Source organism: Meles meles, chromosome 1 (genome assembly GCF_922984935.1).
Source record: "Meles meles chromosome 1, mMelMel3.1 paternal haplotype, whole genome shotgun sequence".
Lineage (NCBI taxonomy): Eukaryota > Metazoa > Chordata > Mammalia > Carnivora > Mustelidae > Meles > Meles meles.
The window spans coordinates 162494769-162515275 of record NC_060066.1 but is presented as its reverse complement, the minus strand read 5'-3'; the positions used below and the strand labels follow the sequence as shown (position 1 = coordinate 162515275).

At 37.5% G+C, this 20507-nt stretch overlaps 1 protein-coding gene across 3 annotated transcripts in view; it reads left to right on the top strand.

The window, feature by feature from the left end:
• Nucleotides 1-20507, top strand: part of PDE4B (phosphodiesterase 4B) — a 567587-nt gene that overhangs the window by 170874 nt on the left and 376206 nt on the right. The window contains exon 1 of one of the 3 annotated variants that reach the window (XM_046017692.1): nt 13504-13930. The exons of the other annotated variants lie outside the window; for them this stretch is intronic. Coding sequence (XP_045873648.1) covers nt 13695-13930 — 236 coding nt within the window. The 5' untranslated portion in view covers nt 13504-13694. Of the gene's footprint in view, nt 1-13503; nt 13931-20507 lie in introns of those variants that run through there. 3 annotated transcript variants of the gene reach the window in all.

Genomic DNA, 20507 nt, shown 5'->3' with positions numbered 1-20507 from the left:
TTTTTTTTTTTTTTTTAAGATTTTATTAAATTTTTTAACAGAGAGAGACACAGTGAGAGAAGGAACCCAAGCAGGGGGAGTGGGAGAGGGAAAAGCAGGCTTCCCACTGAGCAGGGAGCCTGATGTGGGGCTGGATCCCAGGACCCTGGAATCCAGACCTGAGCCGGAGGCAGACGCTTAATGACTGAGCCACCCAGGTGCCCAGTCAGTATGGATTTCATAGGAAAATACTGTTCCTAGTAATGATAACCAAGAGAATGAAAATTTTAACCTGGGAGTCACAAAATGTTTCATGAGTCTCTGTTTAGAAGCTGAAACAGGCTAGAAATAGAATCATAGGAGGATATTTCTATCTTTAATATTTAAGATCAGAAACAAAAGGAGATTTATAGGAAAAATTCCTGTTTTTTTTTTTTTAAAGATTTTATTTATTTATTTGACAGAGAGAGATCACAAGTAGACAGAGAGGCAGGCAGAGAGAGAGAGAGGGAAGCAGGCTCCCTGCTGAGCAGAGAGCCGGATGCGGGACTCAATCCCAGGACCCTGAGATCATGACCTGAGCCGAAGGCAGTGGCTCAACCCACTGAGCCACCCAGGCGCCCCTAAATTCCTGATTTTTAACAACATGGGAAGGTTAAATAAATTCTAATTTTAAGTTGCAAGTGAATGAGTGTGTTAACGCCCATTGACCACTGTTCTCCCTTGCAAAATTGACTTAAAACTAATAAGAGCACATTCAGACAAAATTACTGTTGTTGTTGTTGTAAAGATTTTATTTATTTATTTAAGAGAGAGTGTGTGTGAGAGAGAGAGAGAGAGAGAGCACGAGTGGGGTGAAGAGCAGAGGGAGAAGCAGACTCCCCACTGAGCAAGGAGCCTGATGCTGGGCTCCAGGGACTCTGGGATCATGACTGGAGCAGAAGGCAGACACTTAACTAACTGAGCCACCCAGGCTCTCCCAGACAAAATAATTTAGAAAATAACTCATTAGTGAAGTGAGTTGCTGCTGAGGTAAAACCAATAATTTTTATTGCATCGTCAGATTATTTTCTGTTGTCATGAAATATGGCATTTATAAAGAAGCAATTCTAGTTTCAGAATATAACATAATTAAAGTTAAAAAGGTTTTATACAGTGAAATTTCCTTTATATTTAGGGCATATCCCTATGTTTTCTTTTTGTTTCTCCTTTGCAATGCAGTATAGCAGATGAGAGCATAAGTTTTGAAGTTCAGTGGTTTTGGATTCACGTCCTTACTAACTGGATGATATTGGGTAATTCATCTTACTTTCCTCTAATTCGGTTTGTTCATCTGTAAAGGGTATGTTATACCCCAAAGGGCTATTGCAAGGTATATGATGATAATGTATGCAGAAGCACCTAGTACATAGTAAGCTCTCAATAAATACTAGTTATTATATCTTATCCCCCAACTTGCTCTCTTTTTCCTTCTGTCTTTCACTCCCTGAAAAGAAGCCTAGAAAATAATCCTCCCCTCACAACCTGCAGAAGGAACAAAATCTGCCAATACCTTTGATTTACAAAAATAAATTTATGTTGTTTAAACACCTAGGACTAAGCAGCCCTGTCCCATTAATACTGATTTGCAGATTTTGGTACCAGGAAGTTGGGTCCTACTGTAACAAATGCTTAAAAATGTGGACGTGGCTTTGGAATTGAGTTATGAGTAGGGACTGTAAGAGTTGTGGGTAGCGGCTAGATTACCTTGACGAGACTTGGAAGAAATATGAATGTTAAGGTGCTTCTGCTGAGGTCTCAGGTGGAAGTGAAGAACATGGAATTGAACACTGGAGGAAAGGTCATCCTTGTTTAAAGTGGCAAAGAACTTGGCTGAATTATGTTCTAGTTTTTTTGTGGATGGAAAGTAGAGATTTTAAGTGACAAACTTGGATTGTCAGCCAAGATTTCTAGGCAGAGTGTTGATGGCATGACTTGGTTTCTCCTTTCTGCTTAAGTAAAATAGAAGAGGAGTGAGATAAATTGAAGAAGAAATTGTTAGGTAAAAGAAACTAGAGCTTGAAGACTTGGGGAAATTCTTGACTTTTTCCTATTGTAAAAAAAAAAAAGAAAGAAAGAAAGAAGAGAGAGAAAATGTGTTCTAGAGAGAACATCAAGGGTATAGCTAGACAGTCATGCAACTCATGGATCCAGTCATCTCGGCAGAAGTCAGAAATAAAGTTGTGTTACCCAGGAAAGATCTGTGATGGACTTTCTTGTCTGATGGCTTGGACCCCTGTGAATTGCATGGGAGACACCCAGGTTTTTGAAAAAATGTATATCAACAAAAACACTGCCAGTTTGGATGGAAGGGAGACAGAGCCAGAATGAAAGGAAGGAAGGCTGTTAGACTTCTGAGATTCCACAGGTAGGAAACAGGCTGGTAGATCTATCCAGTTTCAAGCATGTGTTATCCTACAAGGAAAGTGAAGGACAATCTTGAAGGTGATTCAGAGGCCAGTGGCTGCTACTGACACTACAAGCCCAGAAGGCATAAGCCCAGGAAGGTGGGGCCATTTCCTCCTTGATTCCAGAAAGGAGCCTCTTCCTCAGTTTTAGAGGGTGAACCATTTCCTTGGTTCTGGAGGGCAGGGCCCCCGCTGCTCAGGGCTGAGGGCCCAGAGGACCAACCACTGAGCCAAAAAAGATTATTTTCAAGTTTAAAATTCTAACAGAAATTATTCTAATAGGTTTCAGATTTGCTTGGGACCCATGACCCTTTCCTCTTTTAAGTGTATCCCTTTTGGAATGGAAATACCTATCCTGTGCCTGTCCTACCTCTTGTTTCTGTCTGGTATCATAGATTCACAGATGAAGAGGAAATTTTGTCCTACAATGAATTTTGCCCAAGATTTGACACATAATTGATTTGGATGATTTAAATGAGCTTTTGGACTCAGAGTTGATGCTAGAATGATAAGAATTTTGGCAGTATTTAATGGGATCATATTTTGCACGTGAAAAGGACATGAATTTTGAGGAGTCAGAAGGTAGAAAGTTATGAGTTGACTTATGTCCCTCCCATATTAATATGTTGAAGTCCTAATCCCCATTACCTTACAATGTGACTTTATTTGGAGACAGGATCTTTATAGATGTAATCAAGGTAAAATGAGGACCATGAAGTGGACCCTAATCCAGTAGGACTGGTGTTCTTACAAAAGGGGAAACATGAACACAGAGTCATGCATGAGGGAAGACAGCCCTCAGAAGGAGCCAGTCCTGCTGACAGCTTGCTCTTGGACTTCTGACATCCAGTACTGGGAGATAATGAATATCTGTTGTTTAATCCACTTGATCTGTGGTATTTGTAATGGCAGACCCAGCAAACCAAAACACCCTCTCCCATTACTATTACATATGTCAAAGGTTCAGCCTAGGTGTTAAAAAAGTATCTGATCTGTGTTTGATAAGGAATAGTTGGAAGTGCTGTAGTTATTTAGCGTTCAAAGTCAAGTATTAGAGGATAGATCTTTGAAAGTCGTTCATGTGACTTAGGCTTTGTAATTCCAAGTCACAGAACTTAAAACCACTGGAGTCATACTTTAGTTTAAGAGGAAGAGAAACTACTTGCTATTTACTTTAAAAACGACAGAAATTACCTATGTCTGTCCCAGTTAGAATTCAGAGAGAGATGAAACAAGAGGTTCTATTTGTTTGTTTGTTTGCATCGGTTGGGTGTATGTACTGGGTGGGCATAAACATTCCTTCAGTATTAAAAAAAAAAAAGTCATATGCTGAGCTAGGAGTAAGGAATAAGGACTGGTAGGGTATGCTAAGGGGGGAAAAACCCTCTGGATCAAGAATGCTTCCTTATTTATCTTGTAGGACATTCTGCATGAAGATAATCTACTGTGAAATAGAGAGGAACCCAAGAACTGAGGGAAATAGAAGAGAACCTGGTTTTGACCTCCTTTAAAAGGAGAGCAAGTGAATAATGAGGCAGATTAGTTTAGAATTATGTTTAGAATTGAGCTGTGATATTGTGCCATTAGACTGTAAGTACCGTGAGGATGGACATGGTCTAGTTTACTCACTGTAGTTTTCCTTGAACTAGCTCAGTGCCTGACTCATATTAACATTTAACTATGAATTAACTTAATACCTGTGATTATGTACATACTATTAATTCATATTCCTGGGTTTTTAAACATTCATTTATTATGCACAAAGCATTTTTTATATGCATGCAAGAATTTTGCAGGTTGACACAAAAATTTTGAATATTGATGAGTATTAAGGTTGTGACTTCACACAAAATTTAGTGTCAAATGAATATGCTTTAATTAAAAAATCCATAGAGTTCATTTAATTACATGTCTTACTTATTTTTCAGAAAGTGTTATATACAATATCCTGATTTTTGAAATAAAAATGTTAGCCACTCAAAAAAAAAAAGGAACATATTATGGTTTTTACTCTCTAAGAGCATAGAGTTTTTTTTGTAAATCACATACATATAAGGAAGCAGTTATAAGACTGATGCTGAAGCTTTCTCAGATAGTACACCATCATTGCCATTGGAGACTTATTGTATATGTAGAAAAGATTCACTAAAATAAAAACAAAGCTTTTTAGAATTATGATTTTATGTGGAGTAACAAATATGAAAACTTCAAGCAATAATGTAGACTTACCAAAGATAATAGGAAGTCCTATTCTTGGCACATAGTACCCACCCAGTAAGAATATCTTTGAAGCATGTGTGAATTAGGAGAAACATAGAAATAAGTAAGGAGGAGTGAAAAGGTTGGGTTTCTTTCAGAAGTGTTCATGAAGCTACAGTGGAAAAAAGGAAACTATTGCTTTGAAAAGTGGTCAGGGTAAGAGAAATTGGGAGTCACCTAGAATCTATTTCTAGAAGGGCCTCTTTCTAACTAGGCACAAAATGTATCAGACATTCTGGTATTCTTTGGTGATAGAGCCCCAGCCCTTAGTAGCCACACTGAGGACTAATTGCAGCAAGGATGAGTGTTAGAGGTCACTCTGATAGTCCAAATGCAAGCCCTCCAGGAGTAAAGGAATGGCCAACTCAAGAATGTAAACATTAAAGTCTTCAGGAAGAATGTTGCTAATGTAAAAGTGTTACAAACTATAAAGTCAATTTGAAACTTCCAAATTTTGTAGCTGATATTATCATATTAATGTTCTGTTTCTAGGTAAGATGGGAGTAATCATGCTCCATTCTCTTTCTACGCCTAAATACAGCCTGAGGTGCTGGACAGAATGCATGGATTAGCTATTTGAGAATTCTGGAAAGTAAATGTTAGTGGGAAGATTGGGGAAGAAGTCTCCATTGTTAGAAAAGAAACAATCTAAATTGAATATGGGCAAGAATCTTAAACAGACACTTTACAAAGAGGCTGTCCTAATGGCAAATCAGCATATGGAAACATGGTCAACATTAGCCACTACGGAACTGTAAACTACAATCAGTATGAGGTATATACTACCCATTTATTAGAATGGCTAAAATACTGAAAAGACAAAGTGCTAGCAAGTCCATGGGGCTGCTGGGAACCTTCGAGTTGCTGATGGAAATGCAAAATGATGCATCTGTTCTGGAAAACAACTTGATTTTTTGTTATAAAGAGGAATATACACTTAGCCTGTGACCCAGAAATCCCACTACTTGGTATTTGCCATAGAAGAATGACAACATATATTTACACAAAAATGTGCACATGGTGTTTATCACAGCTCTATTCAAAATTGCCCCATACTAGAAATGGCCCAAATGTCCCTTCAGTGAAGAATGGATTAAAAAAAAAACAAACTGTGGTACATCCATACAACAGAAAACTATGTGGTGGTAAAAGAATGAGCTATTAATAAATGTAACATTGTCTAAATGTCAGACATTGCACTGAGTGAAAGAAATTGATCTCAAAAGGTTAAGTACCATGTGATCCCCCATTTATGACATTACTGAAAACATAAAATTACAGTGATGGAGAATAGAGTAGGGATTCCCAGAAATCAGGAGTGGAAAGAAGGTATAGCTCAAGAGAATTTTAGGGTTAACGGAACTGTTCGATATCCTGATTATAATAAAGATTATATGAATCCAGACGTGTTAAATTTCATGGAACAGTGAACCAAAAAAGGTCAATCTTATTGTATGATAAATTTAGAAATAAAACAAGAAAGATGAAAAGTAACCAAGGGAGCTTTATAAAAATATACATTCTATTTAAAAGTCTTTGCTACAAAGTTTAGCACGCTTACATATAAAATGTCCCCACTCTTGGATTTTTACATATGCTAATATTGCAGTGTTTAATTGGTATAAAATACTTATATGAAATTAAATTTGAGTTACTTCTTTTTTAAGGAGATTTTATTTATTTATAATAGAGATAGCGAGAGAGGGACTATAAGCACGGGGGAGCTGGAAAGGGAGCAGCAGGCTCCCCACTGAGCAGGGAGCCCGAGATGGGGCTTTCTCCCAGGACACTGGGATCCTGGGATCATGACCTGAGCCAAAGGCAGATGCAAGGCTGAACCACTCAGACACCCCAAATTTGAGTTACTTCTTAATAGTAGAATTTCATACATAGTCTTAGTAGGTAAAATTTTGCTTTCTTCATTATAAATCAAAAAGCCATCATCATTAATGTTACTGAATTTTAAACATTTTTTAATGCAAATAGATTTTAACAGAATATGTTGTAAATAAACAAATGTTGAAATTAAGTGAGCCAATCATGATCAAATCCACCATTTTTGGAAACATTTTCCATCTTCATGTGTGTTCTGTACCATTTGTAGACTCATACTGTTACACCACTAATTTAGGAAAATATTGTTTCTGTAAAATACTTGCAAATACATACACAAACACTAATGAATCCCTGAGTATTAGTCTCTTTTTTAAGAGCAGCGAGTGAATTTGACTTAGTTTTCATGTGTGCTATATTCTTTTCATGATCTCTGTAGTATCATAGTTAATTGGTCTTATACAGATAATTATTTACATTTAAAAATTTGAACTGTAGTTTAATACCATACCATTTTTTTTTGCATATTTCACAGAAGACCACTGACAGAGTAGAAATAATAGAGAGATACAAGCTCATTTAGAGAAAGAGGTTTTCCCAATGTGCCTTTGTTTTTAACATATATGTTCCTAATATCCTATTCATTTGAAATCACCCTTTTAAGAAATTTGCTGACAGGTTAGTATTATCTTTGGGAACTGGAATATCTTCTTGTAATGCAGATTTAAAAACACCTACCCTGGGAACAGTTTCTCTCCTTGCATTTAGGTATCTGACTCATCTTTGCTAATATATCTTGATGTTAACAATGACCTAGGAAACAAAGAGAGGAGCTTCCTTAGTATTTTTGCTTATGCAGTCTGCTTTCAGAGGATGTGCTTTGAGAGAGAAGCACCTAATTACTCTGCCAAAACCAGAAAGCACCATGAGGAGAGGGCCTAGCAAGTCTGTCCTACCTATACACCACCTAATGAAGGGAGATTGTGATACGTGGGCATTCTGCTTTAGCCCTGCAGTAGGAATGTGAATGATAATAATAGTAATAATAGTAATTTTATTTATTTATTTATTTATTTATTATTATTATTTTTTAAAGATTTAAAGATTTTTTAAAGATTTTTTAAAGATTTTAAAGATTTTTAAAGATTTTATTTATTTGACAGATAGAGCTGACAAGTAGGTAGAGAGGCAGGCAGAGAGAGAGAGAGGAGGAAGCAGGCTCCCCGCCAAGCAGAGATCCCAGGACCCTGGGATCATGACCTGAGCGAAAGGCAGAGGCTTTAACCCACTGAGCCACCCAGGTGCCCCTATTTATTATTTTTTTAAAGAATGAGGAAATGCTAGTTAAAATGGGAAACATAGCCAAACCGCTAGGATTTAAGAAGCTTATTTTGGAAACATTTGTAAGCTCAAGTACAAGAACTTAGGATTGGCTGGACTGGCTGTCAAGACAGTAAGAACAATCTGTGGCTAATGGGATGGCATGATTTGGGGCACTGTATTCATTTTCTATTCCTATTTTCAGTCCACAAATATTAATCAATCAGAGTGATGTCAGGCTGTGGAGATAAAGAGATGAGTGAAATAGTTTATGTCTTTGGAGAGCTCGTAGATTACTCTGGGAGACAAACAAAAATACGTCGTATGATATCCTCAGAAACATTCTGCAGATGAATCCGGTTCCTTGAGTTTAGCCTTAATGGATGAGATGGTATTCTTGGCAAAGAAAGTAGAGAAGTAACATGTTTAGGCAGTGAAACTACATAAAATAATGTGCAGAATTGTGGAAGGGTTATGGGTTAATGCCACTATAGATCTTGCTCTCCTTTGAGAGAGGTCATTTATCCCATTTTGGCCAACCTCCCTCCCACCCCTTATCATATTCTGTACTGAGGAGATCATTCATTTATTCATCCAAAAAATATTTATTTGAATATCTACTGTGTGGTCAATACTGTCCTGGGTATTGGGATTATACTGGTGAACAAAACAAAGTTCTTGCTCTCAAGCAATATAGCTTCCCTCCCTGGGATTCAGGGGACATTGGAGATGGTACAAGTTAAAACTGATCCTTCTGGAGCACTAATTTTGTAATAGTGAGTAATTAAGTAGTGTCATATGGATGAAAGTAAAGCATTCATATTATTTTATAAAGATAACATGCTAAATGACTTCAGAGTCAAGGACATGTAGTACTTGAGAAAATACACTTTTGGTGACATGACCAGACCACCCTGGGAGCATGCATTCCCTCTTTTGTCCCATTAGGTTCCTTTGTTATAAAAACTGTGGTGTACATGGAGGACATCGGGAGATGGAGAGGAGAAGGGGAGTTGTGGGAAATTGGAAGGGGAGATGAACCATGAGAGACTATGGACTCTGAAAAACAACCTGAGGGTTTTGAAGGGGCGGGGGGTGGGAGGTTGGGGAACCAGGTGGAGGGTAATAGAGAGGGCACGTATTGCATGGAGCACTGGGTGTGGTGCAAAAACAATGAGTACTGTTATGCTGAAAATAAATAAATAAATTTAAAAAAAAACTGTGATGTAGGGTCAACTCCTTAAAAAGTATACAATTTTGTATCTTGATGATCTCATCTGAAAATGACCAAATAATGGGCATTCGGTCTACAAATATTTATTGAGTATCGACTCTGTGCCAGACTCAGTTCCATATTCTAGAAATGAACAAGACTCAGCCCAGTCCTCAAGGACCCTCAGAGGTTGATACTATCGGGAAGTCCAACAAAGATTTCAATACCATTTGTCAGATAGTTTATAATAAGTATAAACGGAAATAACTTGTTGAAATGCTTACAACAAAGTCGAGCACCCAGTGGATATGGAATCAATATAAGCTACTCTTTTGTAATCCTTAATTCTAAAAAGAGTGGTCAGTTAAGGTTCTGCTCCAACATGGCTAGACAACTATTTCCATTCAGCTGAATGTTATCTTTTCCAAAGTCATGTTAGAATAACTCCAGCTCTATTTCTTCAAATAAAGAAATTTCTGAAATAGAGAAATTGGGAGAAGTTGCCATCTGTGGTGAGTGGGGCATTCTGTTAAAAGAAGCTACCAGTGTTTCTCGGTGTTCTGTATTCACTTCTTACCTTGTCTGACTGAAAGAAGAGCTTGTCTGTATTTAATTGAGTAGAGCTTAATGGCTGTGCTCAGATGGTATGTTGTTTTAGAAACAGAGCACGGGTTAGTGACATAAAGATATAATCCACAATGGTTTAACTCGGTTAATATTGATAGTCTTAAATCTATTCCTCTTCAGAAAGAAGCTTCTGAGTAAATTCTATCTTCTCAAATATCCAGTTTTGTATTTTTAGTAAATGTGAGCCATGCTATTTCATGTTCAACGCTGTTATGCATAATATTGCATAGAATCTGTGGTTTTATGCCTTTAAAATACTTCAGTTTTATAATGGTAGTTAGATAAAAGTTGGTCACGCAGTTCAGAGAAAATTTACTCCAGGTAAATTTATAAAGTCTAAAAGATAATGAATATGGAAAGAGTGTAATTGTTTCATTTAAAATAATTTGATTACAAAACCATAAGCCTTAAAATACATTTAAACAAGGTTCTAATACTTGCACTCTAAGTTTATCATTTTGTTTGGTTGTAATTAATTTACTTTCCATTTCAGTTTAATGAAAAGTCAGAATGTTTTTCAGTTGTCTCTCATATTAATAAATAATACATTATTGATTGTTTTTGACCATATAACTCTATTCACATCCTTTAATGATATTTTGTTATGATAAATTCTTGATCCTTATTGCTTTCACAGGATGTGGATACCAGGAATTTCATTATTTAACATTGAGACCCAGCTATAATTGGAATTCTCAAGTAATTCCCAAGGGCAACTATCTGCACACTAATAAGTTGACTCAGAATTACTCATCTCTCCTTTTGAGGTGCCAAGGACTAAGCATGGCACGTAGATAGGAAGGTTTTTACTTTGGCTCCTTTCTAGGCTCTCAGAAGGGCATGTAAACTCTGTTTGCTTTCTTCTGGGCTTTTTCTCCAGTTCTCCCGGCTTTCTCTCTCAGAACAGTGTATTCTTTGCTGAAATATAACAGGGTATTATCTGCCTTTACTTTGCTTTTGTGTACTTTTTCTTATATACCATCTCCTGTTTCCTATTTTCTAGATTCCTTTTTGACTTCAGTGTTTAACACCATATTGAGTTTCTCTTTGGCATTTTGGCTCTAGAAACAAACTTTAATGCATTTACCTGTGGACTTGCATTTCCTTTCTTCAGAAGTAACTAATTCAGGCTTTAAAATAGTCTGATTATATTTTAAGTTTTGCATCTCAATTAACCATCTTTGGTATTCCTTAATGTTATCAAAACTAGGTAGAGTTAACAAGATTTTATTTTTGAGAATTTTATTTCTTAGGATGTCACTCAAAATTTCTTTAACTGGGACATTGGCTTGTCATAGTGGGCAAATAAAAGAGTAATGTGAAATGTCACATAATGTCACATAAATTGCCCATAAAAATTGGGAATTGATTACAATTACATCATTATGCTGCTTCAGGTAAGTGAATGCTCTGGCAGTATTTCCTTATCTGAACCCTGGTTTATATACGGCTAAATCTAGGTTATGAAATTTGCCATCATTTGGGAGAAAAACAATCCCTGAAATGCTTCCTATATTTTGGCAGCCTTAAAAAGCGAATCTGAGAAAGACCTTGGTAAGTTCAAATTGCCTTTTTTTTTTTTTTTTTTTAGTAAATGAGTCACTCTGAATATTGGTAGGATCATATATTCTCATGTCTTAGCTTTAAATCACATTATTGTCAGAAGAAAGTCCTAGTTTTGTTTTCATCATGCAGTAAATAATAGGTACCAGCAATATGTCCTCCCATGATATTACTAACAATCCATTCTCAAGTAGGGCAGTTAAAATATATTCAAATATATACAGAAGATGTGCCAGGGCCTAGCTGGACAAACTGACTTTTTTGGCTTCTCAGTTTCATATAATGAAAGAGTGCTCTCTTGGGAATCAGAAAGCCTGGACTTTATCTTCTTTATCTTTAACTCTAGCTCTAACATCAACTACAAATATGACACGGGACACGTTACTAAAGTTCTCTAGGACTGTCTGTCTTTGAAATGAGGAGCCAAACAAGGTGATTACTGGGATTTTTTTTTTTTTAATTTTATTTATTTGACAGACAGAGATCACAAGCAGGCAGAGAGAGAGGAGAAAGCAGGCTTCCCGCGAAGCAGAGAGCCCGATGTGGGGTCCATCCCAAGACCCTGGGATCATGACCTGGGCCGAAGGCAGAGGATTTAACCCACTGAGCCACCCAGGCGCCCTGGATTACTGGGATTTATTACAACTGTGAAATTCCCTGACTTTACTTCTGTTCATGAAATATTCTGAGTGTATGATTGCAGTAGTGGTATCTTTCCAAGATAGTACCTGTATGCTAGGAGTTTATATCCTTTCTGTTAGTGTTGACCAACTTCCCCCAAAGGCTGGTGTGGGGTTTCTCTTTTTCCAGGTCATCGTCTGCTCTTATTTGGTCCTTCAGATATTCAGCCACAGTATATGACATAAGGGAATGACTTTTATAAAGGTGGAAGTCCTCACACCTTAGAGGAAAATTAATGTCTCCCTATTCCCTGAAGTCTTCCCGTGAATCATTCCTTAACTGCCTCTCTCGCGGACTAGCCCGAGTTCTGCTTTGTCAAATTTTTGTGAGATCAGGCTGGCCCTGGTGGCAATCATTGCTGGTGCAGACTTTCAACAACATCCGTACACTTTGAGCAGCACCATATTCCTTTCCCTTCCACGAACCTTTTGTAGTATAGGAGCTGCATTCCAGTCTTTTTTTATGAAATTTCCGGTCATAATGATTTGCTGTTGAACTTGAGACATTTTTTGGATTCCCCTGTCTATACATCTCATTTGCAAGCCCTTGTGAACAAAGTACACACACACACACACACACACACACTCACAGACATAAAGTGTCTTGTACGCCTACCCGAGTACGTGCGCACGCATGTGCCTTTGTATGCGCGCGCATGCGCACACATACACACACATGTGCGCACAGCGCTTGTCTTTGGACTCTGCACTTTCCCGGGCAGTATTTTTCCTGGGCAGCGTTTTTTCCGGTTGTTACCTCCATTTCTGTTCTGCGGAGCTTTGGGTTTCAGAAGTGACTTTGCATCTAACTAACAGAGTGGCTGCTGTGGGCAACCCTTGAACAATGAGCTTAAACAGAAGAATGAGGGTAATGTTTATTGGAATAAAGATTAGCCTTTAAATTCCTCAGGGGAATGAACCAAATCCAATGTTTTCCTGTTAGCTGACTTTTTTTTTTTTTTTTTTTTTAATATTAATGCTGTTTTGGATCTTCTGGAGAGGGGAGAAAAAAAACTTCAGCAAATCAGCTTTTTCATTCAGAAAATGGAATATGGGGGGTTGTTTTAGCTAGGCTTTTTGATAGTCCCTGATTTAATGTTTTCACTGTGAAGAGCACAGTAGCTTTACAAATCTTGTGAAAATCTGAGCAATGAAGAGTGTTGTTGAGGGGGAACCAGAGTGCAATTACTTAAATAATCCTAGGCCAATAAGCATTTGGTAGGTGGAGTCACTGTTGTGTGCATTACAGGGCAAGATAATTCTGAATGAAGACTTTAAACATCACACATGCTGGAAGGGCTCTAGTTCTGCTTTTTGTGTGAACAAAACAGGTGACTAGGTGCCTAGGTTTTGCTGACTATCCATTAGTGAATGCAGCTAGCTTGATAATATTTTAAAAAATACATGCAAAGGATTTATCAGAAGCCCTTATGAATATTTCATGAGTTGGTATATTCAGCTGAATGAATTCAGCGAGTGTCAGTGTGTAGCTTGCAGACGAACCTCATCCACAAGGAGGCTACTGACATAGGAAGCACTTTGGCGCATTTTCAGAGGCAAAGCCAGGCTGATAAAGCTCCTTGTGACAGCCTGACTTGCCATTCTTCGAGTATGCTGCTCTTGCTCTAAGCAGCTCACGCACGGGAGCCACGGCTTCTGAAATTAAATTGGAAAACAGTTTGCAGACTCATCAGCCTCCTAACCTGCAGCTGTGTCTCTGCTATGTTTGAGGTTTTTGTTTTGGGTGGTGAAAGCCAGCGCTCCATATAAGACATGACAGCCAAAGAGTCTTCAAAAGAACTTACTGCTTCTGAATCTGAGGTTTACATAAAGACTTTCAAGGAGCAAATGCACTTAGAACTCGAGCTTCCGAGACTACCGGGAAACAGACCTACATCTCCTAAAATTTCTCCACGCAGTTCACCGAGGAACTCACCATGCTTTTTCAGAAAGTTGCTGGTGAATAAAAGCATCCGGCAACGTCGGCGCTTCACTGTGGCTCATACATGGTAAGACGGGACTTGGAGGTGTCTGCAGTGCTTTTCATTAGTGGCTGTGGTTCAGAAATGTAGAAAACAGAACATTTGAATTTCGTTCCTAATGCATACCGTGAGTGTGAAATGAATGGAGAATGAGTCCGCTGGAGAAGACATAGTGTACTGTGTATTCAGTTATCATTGTGCTGCCAAGCTGTTTCCAGATAAAATAAGCCTTTAACTGTGGGAAGTCTTTAAGATTACTGCTTATAAAAAATACCGAGCTGATTCCAGGTAAATTAAACCGAAGGAGTTGTAAAGATTCAGGTTTTTTGTTTAATCTCTGTTGAGGTGAGAGCTGACTTTTGGGGGGGGGGGGTTTGTTTGGCGGCTGTTGTTGATATTTTTCAGTAGTGTATTTTTGTTATGAAAGTTAATGTTTTAAGCTTAGTTCTAATTTATTTATTAAGATAATGTGTAAAGTCAAACTTTATTGTTGCATTGCCATCTTCGTAGTGTAGAGACTAGTGGGTTTTTTGATCTATTGACTTTACTTAGGGAAAAGGGGAACAAAGTTCCCACTTCTGAAATGGCATGGTTATTTAGTCCAATTTGGTTTCAAATTGCTATTTTCTTTAAGAGCCTCTTGTTAAAAACAAAAAAACAAAAAAACTTCAAATTTATTGGCAATAATAAATAAATTCCCCATTTACTTAGGAATAGCAAGTAAATACATTCAAGAACTTTCTATAAAAATTGCACTGAATCTGCCACCTTTAACATGTATGTTACATACAAGGGGGGAGCTTCCTTAAATCAGTATGATAATGAAGTGTAAGAAAAAGCCCACTAGAAAGTAAATAAACTTTCATCATCAGTGCTAGGGCATTTCAGATTTCTGTGAAGGATATATTTTCTTTCAGATAAAGGTACCCTTCAAAACTGGGTATCTGTATAGTTTTTATTTAATAAGGACCATTGCAATAAAGGGAGCAGGTAGCTACTTCTGACAGACAATTCTTTTTTTTTTTTTTTTTCTGACAGACAATTCTAACAGTGATTTTTATCACTGCATGTTAGGTTGCCAGCCAGCATTATAAACCGAGGATGTCTGGGTTTGCAGATTAATATTTACTTGCATTCTGCTTTCCACTCCTCTGAAATGTTTGTCTCATACACTGCACAGTGCTTTGGCAAATTCAACTTACTCCTAATAATATATAGCTTGCCTTTGATGGGTACCACGTGTTTAACTTAAAGCATACTTTACCTTGCTAAAAATGATACAGTTATTTTTGTTTTCTGAAAATGGACTGCTGCTCATACAATTGCTTCATTGGAGAATTTTTTTTGTCATCTTTTTAATGAATTAAATCTTAATTATAGTCTCATACATAGAATGCACATGATTAGTTGTTAAAAGCCTACCAATGGCAGCATAGGTATATAGAGATTTATATATAAGTATGTACTGAAGAACTCCTTTCTCTTATGGTTTACTCCACCCCTAATGTGAGTATTTTCATATAGTTTGCTAAGTAGTATAACTGAATGGGAGAATGAATTTGGGTATAATTCATTCTCATAAAAAAACAAAGATGGAAAATGTACAATTAACTAACAGACTTACATGTTTTACTGCTTGTATTAATCTCAACCATTATTTTGACCAGAAGGACATTTAATTTTAGTAAGCTAATTTTCAGATAATGGTAAATCTTCCTAAAATTTTGGTAATATTTTCCTTATTATAGAGTTTCTGAATATAATAATGTAACCTTTCTTTTACTGAGAATAGATTTTTGATGTGCTAGGAACATGAGCTATAAATACTGGATTTTTTTCTTTTCAAAAGAACCCAAATTTTAAAGTGATGAAAGAGCCAGTTTCACTCATGCGTTATATAAATTTTCTTGCAGCAAGTTACAAAAAGAACAATTAAATGATATCTAAGTTAATTTATGCTATTGGAGTGATCCTCTAGCCAAGTTAAAACAAAAATTTCTACAAATTGTCAGAACTGCCCCCCTCAAAACATATAACTTGGTTATAATGTACCATAATATAGGTTTAAAGAATCCATTAGTCATCAAACTAATAAAATTAGTTATGGCCATGATTCATTTTCACTTTTTTCCCCCTCTCAACTCACATACTCCTCTTCTCATCATTCTTAGTAAAGCTATATCAGTTTGTTTCCAAGTCCTGATTAAGTTCATAGTCACATTTATTTCTGTTGTTTTATTTCAGTATATGTTTAGTATTTTTCAAATTTATTTTTGTGAAACATTTCATGAAAATTTCTTTTTAGAAAATATCCACGTATCTTGTGTTTTTGAATGACTCCTTTGCTTATCTAAAGCATTTTTTTTTTAGCATCATATGTAATAGTTACATGAGTAAATAAGAGTGTAAGTACGTTATTTTTGCTTCTTTGTCATGATGAAATGTAACCATCCTTTCACGATCAATGATTGGTATTTTCCAAACCATGCATTTAAGTTAGAAATTCCAAGATATGCACTTAGAAGTCTCTAAAAACATGTTATTACTTTACAGTAGACAGTAGGCTTCTTTTAAGAAGATTGGATTGTTTTGATTCCAGCATTGAAATTAAAGTAATTTTCATGATGAAACTAAGCAAGCAGAAGATACAGTTTATGTCCAAACCCACTGAACAATTTTTTTTTCTTTAGTTATTTGTAGATTTCATCGTTTGGTTAGATGAACGTGTAGTTCTGGTTTTGAAAACCCAAGTTACGAAGTGTGGGCTAATGGCAGAAGATTGAAGAAGCCCTTGTGAAATATTGACTCTGGGATTATTTTTAAAATATCTGAAAACAGAAGTAGATATCCAGTGTGTTGTCACTAATCAGACTATTTAAACAATCCTGAATCTGGAAGGAATTTGGGTGATTATCTCATTGCTTTCTTTTACCCTTGGGCAGACCATAATTACTCCATCTTTGACATATGAAAATCTGCCCTATTTATTATGACTCTGGAGAAAATAGTTCTAAAATCTCTTTTGGTACACAATCTCACTGCATCATAGTCCAGGTATTAGAAGATTCTTCTGGATGATCATCAGTCTGTATATAACAATATTTATAATCTGATTTTTGCTCCTCAGTAAAATACTAAGAAAAAGCTTATAAGAACCTGCATGGGGGCGCCTGGGTGGCTCAATTGGTTAAGTGCCTGCCTTTGGCTCAAGTCATGATCCCAGTGTCCTGGGATCCAGCCCCGTTTGCTCAGCGGGGAGCCTGCTTCTCCCTCTCCCTCTGCCTTCTGCTCCCCCTGCTTGTGCTCTCTCTCTCTCTCCATGTCAAATAAATAAATAAATTCTTTAAGAAAAAAAGGACCTGCATGAATCCAAAGATCAGGGTTAACTGCTCCCATAAGAACTATTTTTTTTATACCCTCAACATACAGAATTGAGCATTGCTATGAGCAAGAAGAAATTCTGTACCTATATGTTTCCCAACACTTACTGTATTTTAAATTCGTTACTAGAATGCTCTTGTATATTATCTCATTTAATACTCATTTGGAATATAAGAGTACTCTAAATTCATGTTCTTTGCAAGATTACATGTTGTCGATATTTTAAAAATATTCTCCATTGCTTTAGCTTCTTCCATGCTACTTCCACATCTACTTTGTTACCCATTAATTTGACTCTGAATCACCATCCCAAATTTCCAAATTCTCCTTGAAGTTTTGAACTCCAGTAGTAGATGCCACACTCATTGTTAGATGATATTAAAAAAAATATCGAGGGGTGCTTGGGTGGCTCAGTGGGTTAAAGCCTCTGCCTTCAGCTCAAGTCATGATCCCAGGGTCCTGGGATCAAGCCCAGCATCAGGCTCTCTGCTCAGCAGGGAGCCTTCTTCCCTTCCTCTCTCTCTGTCTGCCTCTCTGCCTACTTGTGATCTCTGTCTATCAAATAAATAAATAAAATCTTTAAAAATATATATCGATATAAAACACATCTTACATTGCAAAGTGTCAATGAAATGTTAGGGAGTTGGAAAATTAAGTCCTTAGGTCAACATACTATTTTTCCCTAACCCCAAAGGGTGACAGCCTCTGAGGCATAATCTTATTCTGCCTGACTCCTGTGGCCTGCTTTCTCCTGACTGGCACTTGCCACAGTGTCCAGCTTCTTCAACCTTCTTTCCTTTGCTGATGTTCTCACTATAGTCAGTGGTTCTCCTCCACCATCAACAGAGTGATGCTGTGAAGAAAGGTACTAGTGATGGTCTTCACTACTTTCTGGGCTACCACACACCTCCTCCAGCACTCCCCTCTTGAAGAGTAAATGTACTGGTGAGTGCCACATTCTGTCCATCTATCCATGCTTGCCCATGGGAATGTCCCAGTCCAAGGAGCAATATTCCTTCGCTTGGAGTTAGTATTAGAAAGAGTTGTGTTTTTCTCCCTTTCCTCCCATTGAGTTCTACCTATATCTTGGGAATCTTCCCTCATTTTAACAAAGGTTCATGAAATGTGTACTCTTGTGCCTAATAATTGAATGCAAATGTATTTTTTTTTAAAGATTTTATTTATTTACCTGACAGAGAGAGATCACAAGCAGACAGAGAGGCAGGCAGAGAGAAAGAGAGAGAGGGAAGCAGGCTCGCTGCTGAGCAGAGAGCCCGATGCGGGACTCGATCCCAGGACTCTGAGATCATGACCTGAGCCGAAGGCAGTGGCTCAACCCATTGAGCCACCCAGGCGCCCCTGAATGCAAATGTATTAAAAGACGTCATTCATACTGTAAGGAGCTCCTACCTGACAAGTCAATATTAGAATGACTAGGGGAAGAGTAAAAACAAACCAGTGAATAATGCCTAACTTTTGCCAAGTTTTAGGCACAATTTAGGAAATAAACATATGCAATTTAGGCCGAGTTTCTTAGCTAAACCTGCTAAATCTGTGCCTTGTATTCTTCTTCAGTTTCTTCACAATATTTCCAAGCAACATTGGAAAATTTTTGAGAAATATGTATGTTCTTACATATTTACTGATTGAATAATTGATTGAACAAAACATTTATTGGAAGACTACTGTGCTCCAGGCCCTACTCTGGGTTTAGGACATACAAAATGAGAAAGACATATACTTGCCTTCAAAGAACTTCAAAGGACTCATATACTGCCTGGCAAACAAACATATGTATTGATAATTAATCAATGTTGTGCAAATCATGCTTTTGAAGAGTGATGCCCCAGTGTATCATGAGAGCACAGAAGAATTAAAGACCACTAGAAAGTGAGTCAATGTGTTAGGAAAGATTTAGAGAAGAGGTGATGTTTTTGTGGGGTCTTAAAAAATGAGTAGGAGTTTTCTGGGAGAAGAATGGGCAGAAAGGCCATTTTTTTTGGTCAGAGAAATAATAACAAGGAAATTCCATTAATTCATAACAATAATAAGAGCTCATGTTTATTTAGCACTTACCGTGTATGTGACATTATTCTAAGTATATTTATTTAGGCCCATGAAAAGCCCATGAGTTATGAGTATACAGTGTGAGTACTTCCATTTTATAGGAAAAGAAATGATGCACAGGGAGGACCCAGGGTTACACAGCAAATAAGCGGCTGAGCTGGGATTTGACTCAGAGCATGGGGGAGAGTAAGCAAAGTTCGCTGGTCACCAGCATGAGGTAGAAGGTGGCAAAGATAGGAAGTGCCTGTAGACTGGAGCCATACTTTAGAGATTTCACTGTTAGGAACAGGACGTAGGACTTTATTCCATCATCAGTGGGAAACCACCGCAAGGTCGTGAGAAGGGGATTGCCATAAGTAGCTTTTACTTTGGTAAGAGACTTGGCAGGCTTTGTGGAGAATGGATTGGTGGATGAGGAGATTAGAAGGCAAGGGAAAAAAGAATGTGCATCTGAGAGTAATGGCTTCTAATTATTGTGCATATCCCATAACATTGAAAACTGTGCCGATGACATTCTTTGTGACTTAACAAATTACTGTTTATGGAAAACGGGAGGCAAGTATGTAAATTTGGTATCCCCTTACATTTATCATCTACATCATGATGCCATGCATGGTGCTAGCTGATGCACAGGGTCCCTAAGTGCATCAGACAATCAGCAGAGGTGCTCGGGAGGATGGTGCGTCTGGGAAAACCCCATTGCTCGGTCCTAATTTGCTGTAGGTGCTCGTGTTGTGTTTCGTGTCTGTCCTGGAGAGTTGTATACATGTTTACAGAAATTATCTTCATTTATGGACTAAACTGAATGCCAGTAGAAATCTATGCCTCCTAGCCCGGTCTATTGCTTTAATCAGAGCAAGCATTTTCTCAGTAATGCAAGTCTATAAATGGTGTTTTCCTTGTCTTTTAGTGTCTACAAGTCTTCAATATATTGAATTTTTAAAATACTTACTGTAAAAGGGGCTTCGTAGAGTAATGATGACAACTCCCAAGACACGTGCTGGAAGGTGGTCTGGGAAGCATGCCCGCCGACCAGCTGCTCGAGTTTATCCCCCCTTGTGAAATCCCATTTGCTTTCCTTTCTCATTCTTCCCTCTTCTGTGGTCTCCCAGTTTTTCTCCTTGAATGTTTATAGATGCTCTCTTCTCTAAATCAC